At 46.0% G+C, this 18,649-nt stretch overlaps 1 protein-coding gene across 3 annotated transcripts in view; it reads right to left on the bottom strand.

Annotated features, from left to right (window-relative positions):
- Positions 1-205: 205 nt before the first annotated feature.
- MAP1A (microtubule associated protein 1A) overlaps positions 206-18,649 on the bottom strand; it is a 68,570-nt gene continuing 50,126 nt past the window's right edge. For all 3 annotated transcript variants that reach the window (XM_054836815.1, XM_054836816.1, XM_054836817.1), the window contains 5 exons: positions 18,562-18,644; positions 17,761-17,901; positions 7,197-16,062; positions 4,756-4,988; positions 206-3,808 (listed from right to left, as the gene is read on the bottom strand). In XM_054836815.1, coding sequence (XP_054692790.1) covers positions 3,653-3,808; positions 4,756-4,988; positions 7,197-16,062; positions 17,761-17,901; positions 18,562-18,644 — 9,479 coding nt within the window. In that variant the 3' untranslated portion in view covers positions 206-3,652. The remainder of the gene's footprint in view (positions 3,809-4,755; positions 4,989-7,196; positions 16,063-17,760; positions 17,902-18,561; positions 18,645-18,649) is intronic.

Here is an 18,649-nt window from a genome sequence, read left to right on the forward strand (position 1 = left end):
GATGTGCGTGTCCCTTCCCTGGGGCCGCAGGACGTTTCAGCAGCTGTGAGTGGAGGTGTGGTGTTCGTGGAACAGCCCGTACTCGCCTGAACTCATCGGCTGGAGGCAGCTGGCCGGGACTGGAGGGAAGGTATGTTAGCAGTGTCCGTGTGCCCCCTGCCTACAGTATGCACTCACTCAAAGAAGAGTTTGAAACGGCTGGAAGTGCTCTTGTTCGCAATTAATGTGGCTTTATTATTAATGTGTTGGGCTCCTCTCTTGACAGCAGTTAGTTACAGAGTGTTTCACATGGAAATGGGCAAAAGGACAGAACACAAGGAACTGAATTCAAATAGAAACATGATGCTGAAGAAAAGAATCAGGGCTCTGTTCTTAAAACATTAAGCATAGAAGAAGCTAGGAGCACAAGTTGCCATTTCAATACAGTTAAGACGTTCACTTTTTTTAATTACAGGTTTAAAATAGTATTTTGTACCTATTACATACAGGAAGATTACGCGTTGTTGCCCACATGCAGAAACAAGCAAAAGCAGAGTTTAACTGTTTCTCTCTATACCGTTGTATTACCTCTGGCTCTGGATGGATTCTGCTGGCTCCTGCAGGCTAAGCAGGGTCAGACTCTTTACAAATTGGCATTTTTACAAGTCTTTTTTCCCCGTATTTTTTTTTAAGGGGCAGGAGGGAGGGAAGGGAAGGAGAGGAGGGAGGACAGGGCAGGGGAGGGGGCACTAAGACAGGGAGGGAGAGAAGCTGAAGGCAGAACAGACTGCCACAAAAGACTAAAAAAAAGTTTGGAGCCTTGAGGACAGGAAAGCGAACTGATGTAGGATAAAGCTGTCCAAGCAGCACAGCTGCGGAGTGCAGGAGCACAGCATGTGGAGGGCAGGTGTTTCTACTGGAACACATGCCAATGACCACACTCCTGCCTGGAGGATGCAGGCACCTTGCAAAGCCTCACTATTACTGCTGCTTAGTCAGAATTACTTCAAGTTTAAAATTGAGAAAACATTCATGTGTGGGTCTATCTAAAGTTAGTGCATTAGCTTTTACATCTAGCCACGCTTAGGGATCCAGGGAGCCAGCACTGTGGGTCCCGTTTGTTCCTCTCGTATCTGGCACCCTGCGTCGCGCTGGCTGGCAGCCAGTCCCATTGGCAGGTGAGCCAGGATCTCCCCAACGCACCGAAGGCAACACCCCCCCCCCAGCAGTATCGGGGGGGCAGGAGCAGGTGTGTTACTGCCTGCAATTGCTTGCCATAACCAACATTCATCGACGCTGACCCCATTGGGTTACAGAGAATGACATTAATTCTTCTGGCAGACACACCATGACTCCATGGTTAAAATGAATACAGCACAGGGCAGGGATTTGCTAAATCCCTGAATAAGCTCACATGCTCCTAACAAGGGCTGTGTCAAAAGGGCTGGCTGCTCCCAGGGGAGGGGTTGCTAGCCTCAGGCTTTGTCCTGCACCTGCTGGGGTTTAGACACAGCCTTGCAGGCTGCAAGCAGAGACCCCCTTTTACTGCCAGCAAGTTCTCTATCATCTTTTTTTATGTTGCTGCTGTTGTTTGAATTGCAGCATCTAGGTATTTGTACTGAGAAACCTCTACACTGACACTAAGAGCACGTGGTGTCATGTTAACATGTATAAATTAAAATATTAAATCCACACAAAATGCAGCTTAACATAAAAAAAATAAATATATAAATTAAATGCAAAATAAACCATTTCCCTAGAAACTCCATTTTAGTCCTAGGAGCAGGTTTCTAAGCAGCAGTTGCTTTATGTCAGCTGCCAGAAAACTAGCGCTGAGACTGCAGTGTCTCAGGCAAGCACAACACAGGGTCCTAGGCTGCTTATTATGGAGTCAGATCCTGGCTCAGGGCCAAGCACAGTGGGTGACACAGCAGATGGAAATACCTATGAGTTGTATGTCAAGCCTTGCAGCATTGCTTTCTATCTCATCTCTCCTTCCTCAGAGCACACCCTGCTGCCAGTCCCTTTGTCTTATGGAAAGATAAAAGCCATCTTTGTGGTAAGACCCTCTTGCAATGCTCTCAGATGTGGCGAAGGTTCACCAGTGCTGCAGGCTCAGCACACCTGAGCGCTAACACTTCTGGAGCTGCTCTCCTTACAGGGGCTGGGAGCCCACAGCTGGAATGGGTTTGCATGCCAAGCAGGCTCTGGCTGACCGTTCAGTAGCAACGATGCACTCACAGCACACACCTACACTTCTGCCAGGATGGCCAGAGAGCAAGGACATACGCCCACAATAGGTGTGCTAGCAATGGGCTGCCAGCTGCAGGGTGTGCACAACACAGTTTTGACAGCGACTCATCTACGCTGGCAACACGAGCCTGCATGTCCCTGCCACGGGTGTGGAGGAACTAAGAGCAACTATACTTACTAAACTACTTTCCCCAAGTGTTTTTGGAAGGGGGTTCTCTTTCCTAACACCACAGGTTCTGTTCCCCACATCCTGGACACTTACGGGGACAACAAAAAAGCTTGAACATAGCTGAGAGGCTTGGACCGCCGGCATACAGGCAGCGATGAAACTGCTGCTGCTTGTAGAACTGGCACACATCAGCCTCACCAGCCAGACACTAGCCTCTCTCGGTACAGCATGCGGGTTCCTCAGCTGCCTCACCACAATCTTCAAGAAAGCCTTTGGTATACAAGGACAGGGAGGTTTCACGTACATCTTAGGCCAACGGCGGCCAGGGTTGTTTCAGCCCTTCTGCTTTAGAAGGGGCTGTAGTTGTGCGTTTGGATACTCTTTTTGCGTGACTGTTCATGCAACAGCCCCCCTCTGCCTCCTACTGTCCCACTGCTGACGTGCGGGAGTAAGTTGGCCACTTGTGTGTGCAAAGCTCAAGTTAGCAGGGTAGGAATGTGCTCTTTGTAGCAAAGAACAACAGGCTGAACCCTCCCCCCCACTGCCACCCCCAAACAAACATGTCCTTTATCCCAGCTCCTTAAGCATAGTGAGCAGGTGTTGCAGGATGCCACAACCAAATATTGGGACAGAAACCTGCAGAGCTGGCAAACGGTGGGCCTGCCTAGTTGGAGTACAGGTCTCCTTGCTCAGAACACCACCTGTATGTTCAGGATGGGAGATGGAAGGATGACTTTCACGGTCATGTTACAGTTGGAGGGTGTCGCCTTCCCTCATCTCCTAGGTGCATTTTTGTTGCAAATTAGTTTTCTTCTCTGCCCCCCCTGCCCCCCATGCACTGTCTACATGCAGCAGCAGGACTTCAGCCCTCACCAGAAAGATGAGGTTCATGGTGCTACAAGTTAAATGGCAAGGCAGCCGGGAAGAGAGTAGAACAAGCTCTCACAGCAGCAAGGCAGCCAAGATAGTCTACAGAAACTGTACAGGCAGCAGAATAAAGCAGGGAAAGTGAAAGTGCCCCTGGCCTGCAACTGCTCTTGCACAAACTCTTAGCTCAGTCCAGAATATTACAGAGCCCTGCACTTCTTTCTCATGGCATCCAGTGCTGAGCTAGATGGATACCCGATTGCCTGACAAATGGGAACCATGTAGAGGACTAAACCAGAGAAGAACTGGACTGTGATTAGATGGTGTCTCTGATGTTGCATTGGTGATTGGAGAGTCAATGGATGAACGCAAAGTGTGGGAGATTTAGAATTCGATCTTACAGGCTGGAAAAGATTCATCCTGCATCACAACAGTGCTGCTGCTTGCCAGTACCATGATGTTTAGCTCCTGCTGTTTCTCATGGGTCTGTTGGTACCATTCTCGTGTCACCTCAGTATCGTGTGTTGGGATCAATGTCACCTGGGAAAAGAAAGCAGCAGGGATGATTGTCTGAGAACAACTGCAGTGACAAACAATGCCCATAGGAGCAGAGGCTAAAATTTCCCATTAATTTTGGAACACTGTACCCTTGGTACTGCTTGTTCTATTTAATGTCTTTCAGATGTCAGGTTCTCTACGGCAGAGCTGGTGCTTTATTTTATGCAGTACCAGCACAATGGTGCTCTGAGCTGGCCGCAAACTGGCAGTACTAACACCGTAACGATGAAAATGGCTGCAGTGCAGGACAGAGCATCTCTCTGTGGAGCTCCGGAAACAGCCTTAGAACGATCCCTCAGTGTGGAAAAGGAACAATGCTGACAGTGTCACTGTTAATGGCCTGATATTAGACTTTGCATGTCTATTGACCCAATGTGCAACTTGGGCACCTTGAAATCTGAGGCTGCTTCATCTGAAAGAACATACACACTTTCTTGTACCTGTCTTCAGAAAGCGTGCCCACCTAGGATGTCCTGCAAACCTGACTTAGCAAGAACTCTGGTTTAAAAGCACTAATAAAAAGTTGCTATTGGAAAGATCTTCAGCAAGCAAGACTAGCAACAAATGCCACTGAGTTTGGGACACTCTGATGAAATTTCAGACTGTGATGGTGCTTGTTTTTGCTTGAGGATAGGCTCGTCCTGCAGCAGATAAGGAGGCGTGTATGATCTCTAAATGCTTCCTCCCCTCAGAAGGATGTGGAAAGGAAGACATATCTGCTTCCACTCACACCATTTTGCAGGTGTCCTCCTCCTCATGGGTACGAACAGTTGCTCTTCTAAGACTGCAGAGCAGTACATGCCCAGTACCATTTGCTTCCTCTTAGTGTACTCCCTGTGGGTACGTCTGTGACGTACACCTTCTCCCCAGCACTTGTGACACAAGGAGCATCTCACACACACACACTCCTTGGCATTTCCATGACCTACCTGCAGGTTCTCCCCCCACTGAGACTTCCCTTCCAGGAGCGCATCCAACACTGCACGGCTTGGCTCTCCATTGGCTGCATCATTCCCACTCACAACATAATATGATGCTCGAACCCGCTTGAAGAACTCCGGATCTGTGTTCTTTCCACTGCAATGGTTGGGGATGTATGCCAAGTCCACATAGACAGGTGGACCCATGGGCACAGGCAAACTGCTCTTAGGACTATTGGAAGCTTTGGAAAAAAGAAAACAGAGGCTATCAAAACCCTTCTGGAAAGGACAAACACTCAAATAAACACTGAATGACTTGAATCCCAGAAAGGCTTTTCCCTGCAGCTGCAGCAACAAAGTTAAGATTTATCCAGGCTCTGCTGCTCAGAAGTGACCTGGGTGGATTTCTGGGCCAGAGCTGTCACAGCTCTTGGGAGGAAAAGGGAGTTCTGCTGTTCTTTGGGGAGGGACTGGAAGGCTTCAGGCTCAGAAGCCTTTCCTGGGGAAGGAAATAAAAAAAAAAAAAATCTCCATTATTAGCTTTTGCAGAGTTGTCATCCCAATCAATATTTAGTCCTAATTTTTGTTGTTTAATAACCTACATTTGCTAAAGAAACCTGTTCTGATGGCCTTTATATGCTATCCTAGGGTATTACAGTAATCTTTCTGGAAGCTCCACTGTGGCTTTCTGCCATTCCTGTGAATCACTGCTATTCCAAGGACTCTATTGCTCTTTCCTGTCAACCTTTTGTACCTCTTTTTTTTCCTTTGCTGCTGCTTACATGTATGAGATAAGAGATGGTAAAACAAGAGTTGTTATACTCAGCAATATATATGCATACACACACACACACACACACACAACCTGTAGCAGGACTGTCCCTTCTCTCCCTCCTGCTCTCTGGAATCAGAGAGGCCTCTGTCCTCTCTTTCCTTACATATACTATCTCTGAGTAGTCTCTTCTGTGACCAAAAAGCCACTAACTGCTGGCACGGACAACTCATTGTGCTGCCTAGCTGCTACACAAACAAACAAAAAAAATCCCTACCTGTCTCAGCCAGTCTCACGGACGTCTAGCCCTCATCCCAAGTTTGATTTGGGCAACTCACAGCGCTGCTCCACGCACAACATCTACTTCTATATCTTTGTCTCAGCCCTCCCTTCAGACGGACAGATCCAGGCATTGCATCTTGCCAGTCCTTTCTGTGCAGCGCCTCTAAGACACGACCGGTCTGTACAGACACTGTGCTAACACTAACACCCTGGTGCAGGCTCTCTCTTGACTGTATTTGCTTGTCAGCCGTTCATGAACATCAACTGGCTCAGTCCCTGTTCAGTCCCCAACCTTTGCAGAACCCTCCCTGGCCTGGCACTGTGACCACCTCACTGGTCCCTCCACTGCTTTCCTCTCACTCCCCACTACACTGAGCAAACCCTTCATCAACTGCTTGGCCTGTCCATCGCCCTTGCTGTCAGGGACACCAGTTTGCCCCACCTGAGTTGTGTTTGCACACACACACACCCGCACCACCCCCACCACCCCCACCAGGCTCTTTTCAGGTCTTCCCCTTCAGCTGCTCTCACTCAAGAGCTCCCTGTAGCACCTCTGCAAACCTTCCCCCCACTTCTCCTACACCCTCTCTTTGCCACAACGTCTGCAATGGACATCTGCTGAGACCACATCTGCTGTGTTTCAGCTTTCTCCATTCTCCCTGGCACTACCCACCTGCTGGCTCTTATCTTACACTCAGCATCAATAATCTGGAGCAAAGGATTAGTATTTGCTCTGTGTCTGTAAAGTGAGCTGTACGCACACTTGTGGCCGAGTCCCTCTTTCACACCTTTATTTAGGAAGAGAAGACCTTAGTTTCCAACAGTCAGACTGCCTTTTCAGTGCCCTGTGTGTGGTACTCAGATGTGGGAGCTGCTCCCATCCATCTCCGCTTAACATTTCAGAGGAAATCACATATTTGACCATGGTGGTGTCCTGTTATTCTAAATGACAGCTTTAGCTCAGTCCAGTGCAATGCATTTACCCCACTCACAGGCTGAGAGGTTACTACCTATTTTTAACGCACACACATATATTGTCCTTCAATTGCTGGCATTTCTTTGACAGCACCCACCTCTAAATACCTACAGATGTAGCCCCTCCACAGAGGTAGCCCCCTGGGTGGAACTGAATCTTGGCCTATAAAGTTCTGAATTAGGTCTCACGGGTCTGTCTCTCTTCAGAGGCGGTTGCATTTGGCTCTACAGAGGTTGAAAGTTTTCCTCAGGCTTTGATCTTTTAAAGCGATTTGTGTGACAACCTCTCTACCCATCACTGCTGATAACTTTTTATGCCTGACTGGGAGGTCCTATTCTCTGTTCTGCTACATTTAACTCAGTGCTTTTTCTCTGTGTTGGACCTAAAGAGAAAATGCATGCTTAGGGAAGAATTTCTTACCAGGGTTTGTTTTGATGCCATTAACAAGGCTCTTGCCAGGGTTGCCGTGACTACTCCGGGATAACTCATCCTCTGTGTGAGGAGGCTGCACCAGCGCACTACGTGGTTTGGGCTTCTCTCCTCCATCTCTTTCTTTTTTGGCAGTGACAGATTTTGGAGATTTGTCCGATGGCTGTTTCACAGGAGTGGGTGATCGTTTTCCTTTCACATCTAATTTCCGGACAGGCGAGGAAGATTTGGGTTTGCTCAAAGGCTTCCTCACACCTTTGTTCTTTTCTTTTATGTCTTTCTTGGAAATTTTATCAGTTCTGCTCATGCTTTGCTCATTTACCAACATATCAGGGTCTACCATGCAGACATCAGGGTGAGGAGGATGGGGATGGGGATCTACCATTGGAACAGGCTGAGGATCATGGCTGGACCTAGAACTGGCATGATGAGCATTCCCAACAGCTTTGTCCACTGGGAGGAAATCGGCATCTTCATCCGAGTCCATGTTGGCATCTGCTGTGATAGACGGACATTCTTCTGTCTCAGGCGGGACATCAGAGTCTGACTGGGAGGTTCCAGAATCACTCACTGATGTTGGAGGGGTTTCCTCCACTGTGGCACTTTGCATGGGGCTGCTACCAGTGTGGGGTGGTCTTCCTTGCACTGAAGGATGACCATCCTCCTGTGAGAGGTCACTATCTTCAGAGAGCTCATGAGGACTTGGGTTGATGAATGAGGGAGAGAGCTCTCCCTTCCTGTGCTTGTAGTCACATGAGGAAAATTTCTGTCCACAATCAAAACTGCCTCCTAAATGTGGCTCCATCTCATGGGAAGCATCTCCATGGTCCTCTGTTTTTGCACCCCTCTGCACATCTGGGAAAAAGGGCTGGAAACTGTGTTCAGGGGACATCAGAGAGGAAGGACGGCTCTGCCTCTCTGTGTCCTCTTTGCCTGCGCATGGAGAAAAACTGCTGTCAGAATCAGGACATGATTTTTCATCCTTTGCCTCTGCTGCATGGTATGTACTTTGGAAAGCTTGCAGACTGGTGCTCACCTCTGTTGGACCATTGGCTGTGGTTTCATCTTCATGCTGATGATGAGGAAATGATGTCAACACATCGGGGAGAGATGTCAGTGTCATCAGCTGTTCTGCAAATGGTGCCTTCTGCTCTGGACTGCCTACAGAGGGTTGCTGTTGTTTCTCCACAGAAAATGGTGTGGGCTGTGAGCTCTGGCACTCCTTTCTGCATGGTGAAATGCTGTCACCCATGCCACTTGTGAATGGAGAACCATGTTCTTCAGCAAACACAAAGTCTTTGGTTTCAGCTGTATGCATTTTCACAGCATTATCTGGAATCTGTGGAGACACATCCCAAAGACTCCTGGTACCTGGTTCTGTTCCTGCACCCGCGTATGTGGAAAGCATATGGGAGTAGAAACTTTCTGCTTTAGTCGGTATCACAGGAGTGGTAGCTTCAGATGAAGGTTCCTCTGACAGGCTGGAAGAGTCATCTTTCAGCGGCTGTTGGGGCACAGACTCTCTTTCCACAGCTTTGGAGAACAACTTGTCTTCTTCATATGGACTCAGCGGTGAGAATTTAGTAAAAGATGAGTCAAGGCTGCTGATTGTCTCAGAAACCTCCAAGTACTCATCTTTCTTCCCCTGGTCTGAGGGCAGAGCACAAGGAATCTTTAAAGGAAGAGAGATATCCCCTAACTGGCTTGCTGAGGTTTGCTGATGTCTGACCATACTGGATGTTTCACTCCTTCCTAGCAGGGAGCATTCAAATCCGGAAGAGCTATCCATCACTCCACCCTCCATTGTTGGGCCCTTTTTGTATGCCTCTTTCTGTTTTCCAGAAGCAGATTTCAAGTATGTAGCTTGCTCTTGGCACTCTGAGACCACCGCTTCACTTGGATAATCTGTTACACAGAAATGTGAGTCCTTTGTGGATTTTTCAGCAACCTCTCTCTTTTGCGATGAATCATGTCTTAAATGGCACATTTCCGAAGCCTGCTCATCTCTGCCTATGTCTGGCAGGTCACTGTAACCAGCAACATATGTCCCCTCAACAGCGGCTGATGCAGTTTTCCTACTTCCATATTCCTCTTTCCACCCTGGATCAGAAGGTGAAGAGGCAGTAGAACTGGGTGAAATGGACTCCTGACGCTTGCTTTGCAGAAGGGGTTCTGTTACGTGAAACTTGTCCATTGCTGAGATGTGTGCGTAGACTCTGCCTGCAGCTTCAACAGGGCTGTGCAGTTTAGACTCCTTTTCAGATTTCTCCCTAGCACCTTTTTCTAACTCTGAGTCACTCATGCTTTCGTCCCCTCGACCTGCTTTCTCATAATATGTATCTTTGAGATTTGGACTTTCAGATTTCAGGGACAGAGATATCTGCTCCTGGCTAGACAAAATGATGTTCTCATCTCGACAAGTGGCATCAATATAGGCAGCTGATTTTTCTTGATAAAACATGTCAGTCATGTCTGTGGGAGAGGCAAATGCTGTGCTTGTAGATGATGGGTGCAGTTCAGAGTCCAGTTCTTCTGGCAAAGCAGAAGACACCTTCAGTTTTTCCTGTCCATCAGATATCCTAGGCTTATCTGTTTCAGACAAGGGCAAGTATCTTTCATGGATGTCTGTATAGTCAAAGGCTGAATCTGCTTTATCTTTAGGGGATGCTGGAGATGACAACTCCTTCTCAGCAGAGGTATAAAGGCAGGACTCTTCTTCCTTTGCAGAGACATGAAAACTTTGATCTTTTTGAGAGATCAGTGCTGTTGCTGGCACCTTGTCAGTGTGACCTGGCCTGTCTGCACCCCCGGGTGTGAAGGGCGAGGGTCCAACTCCGGACACAATCATCTTCTCATAGATGTCAGCATACTTGAAACTTCTTTCATCAGGGTAGGGAGTTGGTTCTCTTTCTTCTTGCTCTTGTCTTGCAGAACTGTCATCACCTCTGGGTCTGCAAACCCCTTCCTCATAGGCATAAGGCTCGGGGGAGCTCCTAGCGTAGTCCTCTGGAGGATATGCCGCTCGGCTGGCAGAACCCGCAGCCTCAGCTTGGCCCATGGCAGCACTGCTTTTTTGACAGAGGTCTTGTCCCAGAGGGGAGTGTGCACGCTGTGCTGACATTGCAGCACTTTCTTCGGAGGACGCTGTTACATATTCATATTCCACTGGTCTTGTAGATTGCAACAGAGTAGATGCTGCTGCTATCTGCTCTTTTCTTCCTGTAGAGTCATAAAGATCCTCAGTGGATTTGCAGTCATCCTCTTGCTTTCTATCTGACTTGTATTTACAGTCTATTTCCTGATAGAAACCACTGATGTCTGATTTCTCCTCTGTGTCCTTTGGTGGGACTTCCTCCCGTAAAGGAGGCTTGCACTGATCTAACTTGTAAGGCCTTTCTGTTTCTGGTGTTGTGTCAATTTCCTTTTCCAGAGTCGTAGCCATTACAGACGGGGGAGATGCCATCAGTGCTTGGTCTAGTGACTTTGCATAGATATCTAGGACAGCTTTCTCCTCATCATCTAAGTAGAAGTAATCTTGTTTAGATGACAACAACAATTCTTGCCTTTCTTTGTCTCCAGTAAATTCTTTGGCCTGATTTTCTTCACCGGAGACATACTGAGAAGACAGAGGAGAACTTTCCATTTGTGTTCTTTCTGGGAGAGTGACGTCAGCAGGAACTATTTCCACTTTCTTTGTTTCTGATGTAGGTTTGGCACTCTTCTGTGTGTCATCTTTGTAATCATATGATTCCATCCTCAAACATTCTGCTTCTGCTTGCAGCAGCACAGGTTTGTCTTCAGCATGACAGAGCTCCTCATCCTCCTCACTGGGTAACTGCTGTCCTCGTCCAGTTTCTCTTCCTTCCTGAGGATACCCATACGCAGAGCCCCATGCTTTACTTTCTGCTCTTCTCCAGGTGTGACTGCCAGGCACTGCTGGAGACAGGATCTCCTCCTCTCCCATTTTAGGAAGGGATTTTGCCTCATATTCTGGTACCTCATCCAAGAATGTGCTCTCTCTCTCTTTATCATATCTCTGCCGCCTTCCCTGAACCGGGATCTCCTCCACTTCTTCTGGAAACCACACTTTCTTCTCATAACTTAAATCTTTCATGTAAAAGTCTTCCATTTCTGGAGATTTTTCTTCCTGAGCTTCCTCGAACCTGCAAGATTTTACACCTTCAGCAGAAATGTGTGAAGATGTTTTATCCTCAGTTGGGCTAGATTCTGTAAAGTGTAAGTCCTTCACATCTGGAGATACTTCCTGAGAGTCCAAGCCTGCAGTTCTTCCCCTAAATGGGCCCTTTTCTGCTGCAGAAAGTAAACTGTCATCTGGAGACATTTCTTCACTTGAAGTGTCTCTGGGTGACGTGTCTTTAACTGAGCTACTTTCTGGGCAAGGAAAAGATTTTGACACTTCTTTCGGGAGTTCTTTGGCAGAAATTTTCAGTGATTTTTCATATGTAGCTGCACTCAGCTCTGTGAAATCCATGGATTTCACAGCTTCTGAAGGGAATTTGTCAGTAAAGTCAGACATAGTTTTTTCTTTTGCAGTTATCTCTTCTGTGAAACTAAGAGATTTGATGTCTTCTGGAGAAATTCCTTTAACAAAAAGGTCTGAAGAGATTTCCTTGCTGGGACTCTCAGTGAGAGAAATGGATCTGGTCTCTTCTGGAGAAATGTCTTTAATGGAAACATGAGAAGATTTTTCTTCTTCAGAGGTGTCTCCTGTGAAATACAGCGGTTTTCCTTCTTCAGCAGTCACTCCCTTAACAGAAACATCTGAGGATTTTTCTTTACCAATACTTTCTTCTGTAAAAGAAAGTGATTTGGTGTCATCTGGTGAAAATTGTGACGATTTGTCACTTTCAGATTTGCTTTGGCTTGTGAACTGTGGAGGATCTGCACTTCCTAGAGATGCTTCTGTGGTAGAGAGTGGCTCAAAGGACAAGTGTTTTGAAAATCCCATTAAGCTTTCTGTCATGGTTTTAGTTCCTTGTTCTTCTTCTGGCTCTGGAAAGACATCTGTGCTGGGATGGGGCAGCACAAGACGCTCCTCCTCCTCCCCTATCACCACTGTGTCCTGCTTGTGGTAGGAGAGCCAGGGCAGCTCCTCCTTCCCCACCGGTGCTTCCTGCACCTCCTCCCCAGGAGACACTGGAACATCACTGCCCAAGACCAGCTTGTGCTGTACAGGTCCAGGCACTTCTTTTTCCTGTCTGTATTTAGCTGCAGATACCTCATCTTCTCTGAGAGGTTCACCCTTGACTCCCTTCATCACAACAGAAGTTTGGCCTTCCAATTTCTTGACAGCAGCATCTGTTTGTTTTTCAAATAGATCTGAATCTACTGTTTCTAGTTTTTCCTCCACTGGAGACTGGTGGAAAGGTGTGTGTCCTGCACTAGTGGGGCCAGATGGGGTGGGAGAGGCCATTTTGACTGTACTATCATCAGGACTCATGCATCGTTCTTCAACCTCTGCAGAGTCAATCTGGGAAAATGTTGTTTCTTCAGTGGATAATGGCAGACCAGAAGTTTGTATCACTTCTGTGGGAACACTGATTAACACATTATCAGGACATCCTTGATGAGGAAACATGGGGGCATCATAATGCCCTCTGAGTTTCTCAGGCATTTCAATATTTGGAGTCCCATCTTCTTCTTCCTCTTCATCTTCTGCCTCTTCGTGAAGATCCTTTTTTTGAGCTTCTAGTTTTCTCTCTCCTTCTGCTAATGCATGGAAATCTTCAGGGGGTGGAGATTTAAAACATTTGTCTTCTTCCAAGGATGATGTGGGAGAGATTGTGCCAGCGGAGGGAACATAGTCAAGACCTTGGGTTGCTTCAGTCCGAGAGGAGGGCATGCTGTTTACTGTGTCTAGAAGTAAAGAGCTTTTCCCAGTCTCTTCTGTTTGTGGTGCTGTTATAGATGCAACAGATTGATCTTCTGCTACTGAAGTTGCAAAAGATGAAAGCTTATCACATTCTGTAATGGAGGTAGCAGAGGATATATGTTCCTCCTCAGCTAAAGGTGCTGCCACAATGTTTGTAGGATATGCCAGGATTTCAGACTCCTGGCCAGCATAGCCCTTGGCTGAAAGGTCAGCAGTAGGCATGGCCTGTATTCCATGTATTGCTTCAAAAGAGCCTGGGTGGTCAGGAACAGAAATGTCATAGGCATTGACATCGTACTTCAAGTGTGGGATCCTCTCTTCCTGTTCATCGTGTATTTCTTCATCAGAAATGGTCTGCTCTGTTTCTGAGTAGCCTGGGATAGTTTCATCTTGGATATATGAAACATGTTCTGCTGTTGCTCCTGGTGGGACTGGTAGACTGCTCAGATATGACTCTTCCTTTGTTATGTCCTTTCCAAGTAACTTGTTTGTCTCACCCACATCACTAAATTCTTTTTCCTTTTCTGTAGTGGTAAATATTTTTTCCTCCCTCTCATCCTGATTCAGCTCATAGAAGTCTCTATTCTTTTCCACCTTCTCCTCTGTCTTCATGTGCTGTTCTTCCTTTTCTTCCAGTTCTGCCTTTTCTATCACATCCTCTCTCTTTTCCTTCTCACCCTCTTCCTGTGCCTCTGTCCCCTCGATATACTTTTCACAAATCTTTGTTTCTGCTTCCCTCTGCTTTCTGTCCAAAGAGATTTTCTCCTCTTCCTCCTTTTCTTCCTCTCTGAATGCTGATGACCAAACACCTTCTGCTAAGAGGTCGATCTGTGATGGTAACTGTTCTTTGTCTGGAAACAGCTGAACTTCCTTGTCCTGCTCAGCTTTTCCCTCACAGTATTTCATGTCATGATTTTCGTCTATTGTTCTTTCATCATCTATTTTTTCAGCATGACCTGCTCTCACTTCTAGCTGATGGATGGCCTTTTGCTCTGCTGGTGATTCTTTTTCCATATCAGTAGTAGTTATTCCTTGATCAGGAATGTTTGCTTTCAAAACCAGATCCACTTCAAGGCAACTCTGAGCAATCATGTCAGCAGAGTCTTTTATCTCTGTTTCAGGTACTCTCATAATCTTATCACCAACCTCAATATCAGACATTTCTTGAGTCACCTGCAAGGCCCCCTTCTCCTCATGCTTCAGTTCCTCGAAGTCCTTTGTGAGATCTTCTGGTGAAGACAGGACTAACCTCTGTTCAGCTATGGAAGTCTCTCCTGGCTCCACCTGTACAGGTGCCTTCTCCATTGGTGATGTCTTCAGGTCAGCAGGTACTTCCTTTTCAGGTTTGACTTTGATCTTCTCAGTTTTGAGTCTGCCTGGAACTTTTGCCTTGTATAGTGTTTTTCTTACTTCTGGGGTAAATGGTTTTAAGTCTGGTTTAGAAATTTTTTTGGGCTCTGGTTTGGTTTCTTTCTTTTTATCCTCTTTCTTTGAATCTTTTTTTTCCTCTTTCTTTCCATCATCTTTTTTTAAATCCTTTTTCTCCTTCTTAATCTCTTTCTTTTCTTTGTCTTTCTTCTCCTCCAGTTTGGATACTTTCTCTTTCAGATGCTTTTTTCCAACCTTGTCTTTTGCTAATTTTCTTTTCTCAGCTTTGAGAGCATCACTTTCTGTCTTTATCTTTTCATGTTTAACAGGTTTCTCAGGAATTTTCTCTGAGTGTTCTTTAACCTTTTTCTCAATTTTAGCATCCTTTATGACTTCTGGTTTTACCTCCTTAATCCCCTCCTCAACTGCTTCTTCTTTCTTAGCTTGCTTTGTCACAGATGGCTTGGGGGAAGATTTAAGACTCTCTTTACTGTCAGTTCTTTGTTTAATTTTGGTCTGCTTCAGCACAGGTGGGGGTATTCCAGAAGTGATATCTTTCTGAGTAGCCACTGGGTACCTCAGAAAATCCAGGTGCTTGAGTTTCTCAAGACCTTCAAGTATCTTATTTTGAGGAGCATTTCCAGGAAACAAAACCCTTACAATTTTCTCTGTTGGGCTAGCTGGAAGCCACACCACCAGGGCTGTGATGGATGTGAGATAGGGAACAGATATTTCACCTTCTTTCCCACTTGAGAGAATTATGCCAGTCTTTGCTTTACTATTACCAGCCCATTTCTGCATTAGAAACTGCATTTCTTTACTGTCCTTGACAGGATTCAGTATATACATGTCCAGCTTACCCACTCCCATTTTGTGGAAAAGTGTGATAGGTTCAATGGTGCTGCTCACCACCCTGTAGAGAGGCTCTGATTTAATGCCCAGTCTGTTGAGATACTGCAGTGTCAGACAGGCTTCTTCAATGCTCCTCTTTACTTTCATGGATGATTCAGGCATCTTCAGTTTTTCAGGAACATTAAAAAAAACCACCCCTAGCTCAGGAGAAATTAGGTTCTTCATCCAGTCACTGTAGTTGGTAGAGCCCTGGGATTGTTCCTCCTCTTGCTCAGCAACTTTCCTCTGCAGCAGTCCATTGATGCCAGGTAGGTTGTCTGCACCAATGTGGGTGAGCAGGATTGAGTCAATCCTATCCAGGTGCCTTACCAGCTTCCAGAAGCAAGATTTCCTGTCAGACCCACCATCCACAAGGATGTTAAACCCATTGACAGCAAAAAGAGCAGAATCACCTCTTCCCCCAGGGAATATGTAGCAGCAGGGTTTAGAAAGCTTCAAAAAGCCCCCTGAGGTGGGTGGCTCTAGGAGATCAAATGGAGATGGCACATCAACTGTCTCAGAGATGTATTCTGCAAACTCAGACACTCCATCCATTGCTGGCAGAACTGGATCAGGATTCAGTTTCAGATTTATAATTTCCTGAAATCGAGGATGCCCAAGGTTGCTCCAGTCTCCTTCTCCAAAGCACGACACAGTAAGGGAGGCCTTGATATCTGAATCAGCGTTGCTAAGAATCTGGGTGACCTAATGAGACAAGCACAGACAAATAAAGGTCAAATAGAACTCTGAGACCAATTCAGCACTTAAAAAAAAAAAAAAAAAAGCCAGTTACTGCAGAAACACATGAGCACTTTGCTGACGGGAAACAATGGGGATAGATTAAATAGTCCAAAAGCCTCTTGCAAATAGATGTGTGGGGCCATGTTCTGCTCTCTTTTGAAATTCTTAATGTTGATGAGCTGTTATGCTTCCTGACTGTTGGGAGTGCATGGTGACAAGATCCCGAGAAAGAAAATGAAAGCAGGAACCACCTTGTCCTCTTTCCTTACTTCTTCCTATTTAACCTGGGATATCAGTCCCTGACTTGGACTCAAAAGTAGCAGTTTCTTTTTGATTTATGAATTCTAACCCGGAGATACCCTTTTCAATGCTAAGCATTATTGTCTGAACTTGTCCTCACTCATTGGCTAGTGAATGATCATATAGTACTTTGTGCAGTTTTAGTCCCATAGGACTTTCTTTTTCATTCAGATTCATTTTCTTTCCTGGGCCCTATTTTGAAAGTCACAACTCCATCTCTGATATACATACGGGGCTGGGAACATGCTACATGACTAATAAGTAGAACTAAGGTCAATATAATTTCCAAGGCTCCTTAGAACTATGCTGAACATATCCTGAGCAAAGAAGCATGACACCTTAGACTTCCTAAGTATCTGGAATGAGATTAGTACACTTCTTTACACTGTGTTCTTTTGCTTAGACAGCCCTTAATCGACTAGTTAGTGTCCAAATAAATGGGTACCAGAAATAAATGAGAACAATCAGTTTAAAATAAATGAAGGTGGGCAGATTTGCTGATGTAATTACAGCAACAATGATATCAATTGTCAAAATATCACCCAGCTGTTCCTGCAGCAACTGTACATTCAATCAGACGCAGACATTCTAAACATCTGGCACACAATGATCAGTGGAAGTAGGGCTTATCAAAAACTGATGCAGCATATCTGTATCAGTAATGAGCACCAACAGAAAGAGCCTCTGAGGTTCAGAGATGTCCTGAGGTTTTTCAGGACCCCACTGGACAAAGCCCTGAGCAATCTTGTCTAACTTTGGTGCTGACCCTGCTCTGTGCAGGAGGTTGGGCTACAGATCTCTCAAGTGCCCTTCCAACCTGAACGATTCTGCAATTTTACGATTAAATAATGATATCTGTAGTTATTTAATCATTATGTAGTTACTTCATCAGCATTTAGTCATCCCCTCATCATCTTTACACACCCCTAATGAACACTCTGAACCTTTTGAACAGCTTATGCTTGCTGGACTGACTGTGAAATGAAGAGAAATTCCCACATTTACTAGGGTGATGATGGCCTCTGTTGGCATTTTTTTGGAAGCTGCCCACAGATATTTTAAGATCTGCTTTAAGAAATTTTGAGTGTCTGCCCACTGCAGAGCCAGTCTGGAAGGTTATTTCAAGCTGAACACTTAAAGGTGGAATCACCCATGCCTACCACCTTGGAAAACTTAAGCCAGGGAGTTAAAGCAAGATGCCCAAGACTATAGCATGAATTATTTATGGTGTGCAATTGTTTTGCTGGATTTCAAGCCCATCCCTCTGCAGATCTGCCACCCGAAGGAGCAGCACAGGCTGCATTGCTCTATTGTGCACTCTCTTAACAAACGGGGACATGTTAGCTCACTGTTCACACTCACCTCCGGGTCTGAAAGTATCTCAGCAAACTTCTGGTAAGTGAAGGTTCCCGTCTGCAGGATCAAGTCTCCTTCCTGGTCTGAGCTCTGACCACAGAAGATCAGTAGTTTGTGGGCTGATGAATCACACACCAATGAGCGGACCTGTTACCATGAGACAGAGTGTTGCAATCAAAAAGTTATCCTCACCAGCACCCAGAAATCCAATTGCATGGACAGGTGATACTTAACGCATTATTCACAAATAGCCAAAGCATAAGTTTTCTACGTACAACAGAGTAGGTCACTGAAGAGGGAGGACATTGCTACTGCCTGTCCAACACAGCTCCATGTCAAATCATAATTCACATTGAGAAACTAGTCCAACGCTAAGAGAAAACATTTGGCATTACACCGCCATGTAAGAGGTCAGCACATTTAGACTCTCATCAAACTGGAATGCTCAAGGTTCAAAAGCCCTCCACCTTGTTTGTTAGGAAACTCTACAAGCTTCTGAGAAGTCCTTAAAAATCAGACAATTCTAAGGCATTAACTCTTCCAGGAAGGAGATCATTCCTAAAGGGCTAGCACACAAGAAACCATACAGTCTCGTGTGTTACTTCGTACAGCAGTAAATTCTGCCACAGAATACTGCTTACTGCATATATCTTGCTGGCATGACCAGAACACCTGGCCACACCTCGCAGCAGACTGGCAGCATGTTCAAACTCCCCAGAAGGTGCAAAGTGTGATGATCATGACCTCTACATCAAGCAAGGGCAGGAGACCTGATGTGGAGAAAACCCGCTGGCATCTGGTCCTTACCTCAGATACGATGCTGTCCACATTGGGATTTACCAGGATCACTGTCTCCAGCGTATCGCTCCGGTGATGGAGGATTCTTTGGCCTGGG

Source organism: Grus americana, chromosome 10, assembly GCF_028858705.1.
Source record: "Grus americana isolate bGruAme1 chromosome 10, bGruAme1.mat, whole genome shotgun sequence".
Classification (NCBI taxonomy): domain Eukaryota; kingdom Metazoa; phylum Chordata; class Aves; order Gruiformes; family Gruidae; genus Grus; species Grus americana.